The sequence below is a fragment of the Aspergillus foveolatus genome (genome assembly GCF_047715535.1).
Source record: "Aspergillus foveolatus strain CBS 279.81 unplaced genomic scaffold BDW70scaffold_103, whole genome shotgun sequence".
Classification (NCBI taxonomy): Eukaryota; Fungi; Ascomycota; class Eurotiomycetes; order Eurotiales; family Aspergillaceae; genus Aspergillus; species Aspergillus foveolatus.
In genome coordinates, this window is record NW_027396167.1 from 48,079 (window position 1) to 54,139 (window position 6,061).

At 50.7% G+C, this 6,061-nt stretch overlaps 4 protein-coding genes across 4 annotated transcripts; 1 reads left to right on the forward strand and 3 right to left on the reverse strand.

Annotated features, from left to right (window-relative positions):
- The first annotated feature begins 338 nt into the window (after nt 1–338).
- BDW70DRAFT_10037 (uncharacterized protein) lies at nt 339–1,670 on the forward strand. The gene is made up of 2 exons (XM_073734271.1): nt 339–869; nt 958–1,670. Exons 1-2 carry the CDS (start codon nt 400–402, stop codon nt 1,367–1,369), a joined length of 882 nt encoding a protein of 293 aa, XP_073591415.1. The 5' UTR covers nt 339–399; the 3' UTR covers nt 1,370–1,670.
- A 1,298-nt stretch (nt 1,671–2,968) lies between these two features.
- Nucleotides 2,969–3,826, reverse strand: BDW70DRAFT_144622 (uncharacterized protein). Its single transcript, XM_073738292.1, has 4 exons — nt 3,602–3,826; nt 3,383–3,491; nt 3,202–3,317; nt 2,969–3,147 (listed from the first exon to the last, which is right to left on the reverse strand). The coding sequence occupies exons 2-3, from the start codon at nt 3,475–3,477 to the stop codon at nt 3,206–3,208; spliced, it is 207 nt and encodes a 68-aa protein (XP_073591416.1). The 5' UTR covers nt 3,478–3,491; nt 3,602–3,826; the 3' UTR covers nt 2,969–3,147; nt 3,202–3,205.
- BDW70DRAFT_144623 (uncharacterized protein) lies at nt 2,969–4,010 on the reverse strand (the record flags this gene model as incomplete). Its single annotated transcript, XM_073738293.1, has 5 exons — nt 3,821–4,010; nt 3,602–3,770; nt 3,383–3,491; nt 3,202–3,317; nt 2,969–3,147 (listed from the first exon to the last, which is right to left on the reverse strand). Coding segments are annotated over exons 1-2 (241 nt in total), but the record flags the coding sequence as incomplete, so codon positions are not given.
- Nucleotides 4,011–4,194: 184 nt separating this feature from the next.
- Nucleotides 4,195–5,096, reverse strand: BDW70DRAFT_10044 (NAD(P)/FAD-dependent oxidoreductase). Its single transcript, XM_073734273.1, has 2 exons — nt 4,283–5,096; nt 4,195–4,235 (listed from the first exon to the last, which is right to left on the reverse strand). The coding sequence occupies exon 1, from the start codon at nt 4,981–4,983 to the stop codon at nt 4,501–4,503; it is 483 nt and encodes a 160-aa protein (XP_073591418.1). The 5' UTR covers nt 4,984–5,096; the 3' UTR covers nt 4,195–4,235; nt 4,283–4,500.
- Nucleotides 5,097–6,061: the final 965 nt, after the last annotated feature.

A 6,061-nucleotide genomic window follows, 5' to 3' on the forward strand; every position in this document is an offset into this window, starting at 1 on the left:
CAGTGTTGAGTGTGCTTCTGCCGTGGCTGAAGCGGCAAGGGAGCTTACCCTAGGTTAGGCCGGGCGTAGCAACAAGATCGCCGACTGAAGTACTCTTACCGCATGACGATCCAACTGTTCCAGGGCCGCACTGCATATCGCTGTTCAGCCTCATGGATCATTCTTTGTCGCGGACGAAATAATTTTACAGACCTCAGCCTTCGGCACTAGACCAGGCCCGTGCCATAGGGCTAATTGGTGCCCACCTCGTATTTTCCCTTGGCCTCATTTTAGAACATTTCCCAGCCATTGGGTCAGAAAATGGCTTATAAAATCTCCAGCATTTCCTGTGGTCCAGGGCAGGAGCTTTGCGGTGTCCGCCTGTCCTTAATCATCTGCGCAGGTACAGCCCTAACGACCATGCCGACCGCAACCGCCACCCTCTCCTGGACACTCACCAACTGGGGCCCATTAACAACCTCCTGGTCCCTGCCCGACTCCTGCTTGAGCAATGTCGCTCTCGCATACACTGAGGAGCCAGGATGGATCCTTCTCAACGAGCAGTGCTCGCCCTCGCCCTTTGCGTGCCTCCCCTCTCCAACGGATTCGAACGCACCAGCCGCTCTGTCTTCTGCGAGGAACACAATAGGCCTCGATATCCACCCCGACCCGTTCTATTCTCCTGCTATGTCTTGTCCAGATGGGTGGAAAACCGTTGGTGTAGCTTCTAGAAAAGGTACAGCAACGGCTTCCAAGTCAGGGTGGTTCACTGCCTCCTTTGAGGACAACCTGGAGGAGATCGATTTCGCTGATGATTCGCCGATCGAACTCAACGAGGCGATTGCTCTGCTGCTCGATGCGGATGAGACTGCTGTTGCGTGCTGTCCTAGGTACTCTCATTTTCTTCTCTTCTATGTCCTTTCCCTACTTTGAGTGCAATTGAAGATTTCTAGACTCCAAATCTGACCTAATAACTAGCTCGATGACAATGCTCCCAGGCTACGTCTGCTCATCCTCACTGCCTTCCTATAAGGTGTCAACAGCCTGTGAGAGTTACTGGGAGGCTACAGGCGCCCTAACAGGTGAACACACTATCGGAACAGGAACCAATACTTGGACGGTCTCGAGGACGACTTACAGCTCCGACGAGACGCCAGAAATTACGGGGTGGTCGCAAGTGAGACCATTGATGCTGTTGCATAAGCCGACTGATCTGGCAGGCAATAACGACGACGACTTAGAGACCAAAGATGAGGCAGATGCGGCTGAAGAGACGAATGCTGCGGTTGGAGGTTACGGTGGAGAAGCTTTCTGGGGCTTTGGCACTAGGGGTTTTGTCAGCGCGGTGGGCTCGATGCTCGCGGGTGCGGCGCTTGTAATGCTGAGGTAGAGGGTAAGGCCTGGAGGTTATACAATTCTTCTCCAGGTCAGAATATGCGATTGATTTTGCCCTCTATGGCTTGATACAGTGACGAGTGAACGAAAGCCCTAAGGTGAACTTGACGATCCAAACCCTCCGTAGCAGCACCGACTTTAAACCCAGCTAGTAAACGTTGCAGTCTCGTCTTTGGCCCGAAATATTGCCGCCAACAATCCTAATCTTAGAAAATTGGGGAAGAGTCAGTCGTTAGGTAGCCCTAGTTCAACATACTCGGTCTTCGAACTGCTGAGGAACAATCAGTACTGAATACCAAAAGTCCGTTGTTGGCCCTTACCAGTACCACCACAATTGATACAGCACTGTTGTCATCACTACTGTCATTGAAAACAAAATGATGACATACCGCCCGCCTCGTACTATTTCCCGAATCCTCGTCACCGCAACCCTGCAAGAGGTATAGGTCTTCATCGCGCCGGTCGTGCACACGTAACTAGATGCCGTTAATCACCTGTTCCACGTGACCCCGTGGCTCATGATCATCTGCAGGGCCTGCAGCTCAGCGAGCTTCGAGACAGCCACTAGCTGTCAAAGAAGAGAAGAACGAGCCGATCCTGTTTCTGACTTACGTGAGCGCTGGCGGGCTGCTGCAGAAGACAATGCCTACCATGGTACATGGCCAGAATATGGAGGGCCGCCAGCCCGTCGGGATGCCAAACTACTCAGTATCTTCCGGCGTGGGGAGACGTCGCAGGAGCCCTTCAACAAGCTGCAGAACTAGAAGTCCTGTGATAAGTACATTGCTATCTGGAAACAACTTCTCTGCTACTAAGAGCTAGTGGTAGAGCAGGAGCACGTAGGGGAGTCAATGTTCCAGCCAAGCCGGCTGTCCTGGGGACTGTGGGAAAATATACTTTAGTCCTGTCGCTGCTGATATATATCTGCCAATTGGCAATGTTGGCGCACGTGCAGTAATTATTCATTGTTTGGTTCAGTCAGTTGATGTATATACTCGGTTGACTGGCTGGGTTTGTTTGGTTTGAGTAAGCTGGGGTTCGCAGTAGCAAATATATGTGACTTGAAACCTGAAAGGGAGTGTAAAAGCGGTTATCAGAGGTGTCTCAGATGTTGAAAGGGTACAAGTACGACTATTCCTCTCGATGCATCACGGCATGAAGTGTGTCAGTTTGATACATTAACAATGCTAACGCTCGGCAAAACCAGTCTTATAGCTATTATCACAAGCATCACATCCAGTCAAACGCCTGTCTAGTAGGTTGGAAGGTTAAAAAAAAACTAATACAAAGAAACGGATATGATAGCGATCACCATGAACCCCACGCCACCAGTAGCAGGCAGACATATTGCACCGGCTGCATTCCCAGAATCATTCATCTCGTCACCGTTGGAGTTGTCAGACTCAGAGCTCGTATTGGTACTCTGAGTATCAGAGTCCGCTGCAGGGGAGTCACTTGTGCCATCTTCATTGCTTGTGTTGTTGCTGTTGATATCTCCTGCATTGTCAGGGTTCCCTTCTCGGGTGACATTGGTATCATTGCCGCTGTCTTCATCTCGAGCGGTGTCAGTGTCATTATCGTCGTCATCAGGCCCGTCATTATCCTCCTCACCCACCTCCTGCGGATAATCATAATTAAGACAGGTATTATAATCCTCCCACTGGCTGCCAGAGCTTGGCTGCATCTCCCACAGCTGGTACAGCGTATCGTTACAGGGTATGATAAAAGGACACGTCGACCGAGCCAAGATCAACCATCTTAGGCAGGTAGATGCTGGTTCTGATTAGCCATAGCCTATATAATACAGAGATGGATCGCGACACGAACCTGTCTAGGACGGCCCAAAGGTAAAACTGGCTTTCGGTTTGGATAGTCGAGTACACCTTGGGAGGACCTCTTGCGTTGAACCCACAGTTGTTTCACCAAGCGCTCCAAGGCTCAGGCTGCCGGAATGTCAGACATCTCAATTCACCGTGGATCTGGCACACAGAGGGAAAGAGGATGGTACCTGTTGATGCCACCATATACCTGCAGAAACCCGTTTAGGGTGTGGAGCTTGGGGGCATCGAAATAGAGGAACTCGCCGCCTTCAGTTATGCTCATCCGCAGGCCCTGCCCTGTGAGTGGACAAGTTCGGTTAGCTCGATGTATTCCACCACTTCCAGACTGGGCACGGATGTACTGAGCTCTTAGAGAGGACCCGGACGTTCAAGGATGCATGACCAACCTCTTGATTTTTCCCTGCAGATCAAAGTAAATCCGCCTTCTCCAGAGATGTTAAATCAATCTCGAGATAGGGTAGTTCTCGCTCATTCTCGTCATAAACACGCCCACACCACTGTCCGCCGCAGAACCGGATATCTTTGATGATTGTTTTGAGATATTCGAGTTTGGTACTAGACAGCACTGTCAGTACCTGCTAAACCTTTATCGAAAAGCCACTCACCTTGTCCAATTCCCCCGAATATAAATATTGTTCGCCTCAACCAACGATCCCAAATCCACCTCTCCGCCATCCGCAGCCTAGAAGAGCTCAATGTCACCAGCGCGCACGAGGCTCTGCAGGAAAACATCGTCGGTGATATTAAGAAGATAGATATTTTCGGTTTCCACGAGATCACGCAGCTCGATGCGGCCCAGCTCCAGCTCCTCAACATCAGGCGTCGAAATAGTGCCTTTCAACTTGGGTACACCGTTTAGAATGAAGTCGCCGCTGTACTCGTGCTCTATGGAGATGTCTCCAGTGAGCGTTGCGCATCCTCTAAATGCGCTCAGTTGCTCTGGGCTTATGACGCGGGCGACATGGTTGCCGCTTTCCTGGTCAACAGTGCTGCTGGTTTCGCATTCTTGTGCCGCGGTGCCTAGACCAGGTTAGCCGGTATAGAGCACATTGGAGTGTAAAGGGTACCAAGAAAGAGGCTCCAAACACAGTGCAGTGCGATTGTCGATCCGATGTGAGAGTTCGCTTAACCGTGGTGGAGATTCAACCGCTCTGCCAGTAGGAAAAATAGGGAAAGGAAAGGGGCTCTCTAGGAGGGGGATATATAAAGGAATACCGACGAGAAGGCCAGAGCAGCGCAAATTCAGACAACTAAATGCAATTGAATGACAGACACGCCACAGAAGCTAAGGTCGACGGTTCTTGGTTGTTACCGCTCCCTCAATCTCATTGCTTCGACAGATTTTGGTAACCTCCGCCTCGAGGAACTCTATGCCTCTTGTGCGAGGCCCGGATTGAAAGTAAGCAGCAATTGTTTCACCGTCTGCAGTTCCATCCACGGGGAAATGGAGCGCGAGGACATTGTCTGGTTTGATTATGTCGGGTGCTAACTCTGCAGCCTGTTCAGGGGAGATAATCTCCGCTTTGAGGCCTTGTTCTTTAGCGGCTTCGAGCCTCCACTGGAGTTTCTCGACACCTGCCTCGCTTGTAGCGACTTCCAGCCCTCCGACCGGATCAAAGCCGCCGGGGATCTTCAAGTACTCCCCGACACTGTCAATCGCAAGACGAGTCAAGACTTCCGACTCGTTGAATTGGCCGACAAACCCCGGGGCGCAGCCAGTCGAGCCAGTGAATCGTTCAAAGGCACGGTCAACAATCGTCACTTTCATTGAGTCGTCAGAGGACAGAAAGTAGCCCTATGCAGAGCCGACAATGCCTCCGCCAATGATCAAAATATCAGAAGTTCGTTGCGATGCCATCTTGGCCGTCAAGCGCAAGCTGCCAGGAGGGGTTTGGTATCCTCAGCTTTTCTCGAAGGCATGACTCGATCTTAAGCTTGTGCCAAGCACCATTAATTCAGCCACGTACGTTGACGTCTCGTGTTGTCTATTTATTATGCTTTGGTGTGACGGTTATTCACGGCAGATCAGCCTTTCGAACACAACGGGTGGACTTGAATGGCCGGCATCGGAGGTCTCCCTCATAAGCGACACCGTAAAACGATTGCGAGGTGCGCCCTTCGCCGAATTTCTCCGGCCAACATTCCCAGCCTCACCAACCTTCTAAATTCGAGCGAATAACAACTGACAACGGCAACTCTTTCAGAAGGGGGCTCTTTGGCAAGGAGCGGCAGTTCTGAGACAATCGATCGTTACTCGGCGAGACTTTTTGACTACTGAAAAGAACCATTGGGGCTGATGGCGCCGTCCGGATTTCAACTGTCTACAAATTCAGGATCTGGCCCGGGTTTAGTCCGACGTGTGTAGGGCCATCTTCGCAAGATGAATCGCCCGGCCGAACTACAGTTGGCTAGTATTGTGGGTGCTCAAAGGGGAAAGGACAGAAGGAAGCTGTATCAACTACAAGAACGTAGCCTACTAAGGATCGGACGCCATATGACGATTAATTGTCTATCTTGTTGACGATAGATATCTTCTACAATCTCTCTCTATACAATATAATGAGGGTTTTGGTTTGGTTTTATTAGTTAACGTCACTCGGCGGATCACTGGGCCCACGTGGTCTGCGGCCTCCCAGGATGGGGGGGTAATGGCCTTAACCAAATTTGCTAGCACGTGATACTATTTTCTGTTAGTCAGCTTTCCTATTTCGGTCGTGATTGTTTACATTGACGCGGGCTCACTTCTTACATGGATGCACTACCTACTTAACTCCCCTATTGCACCACGTCGCTCCACTTATTAACAATGGACTCTCATGATGTTTCTGATACACTCTTCTGTAGCA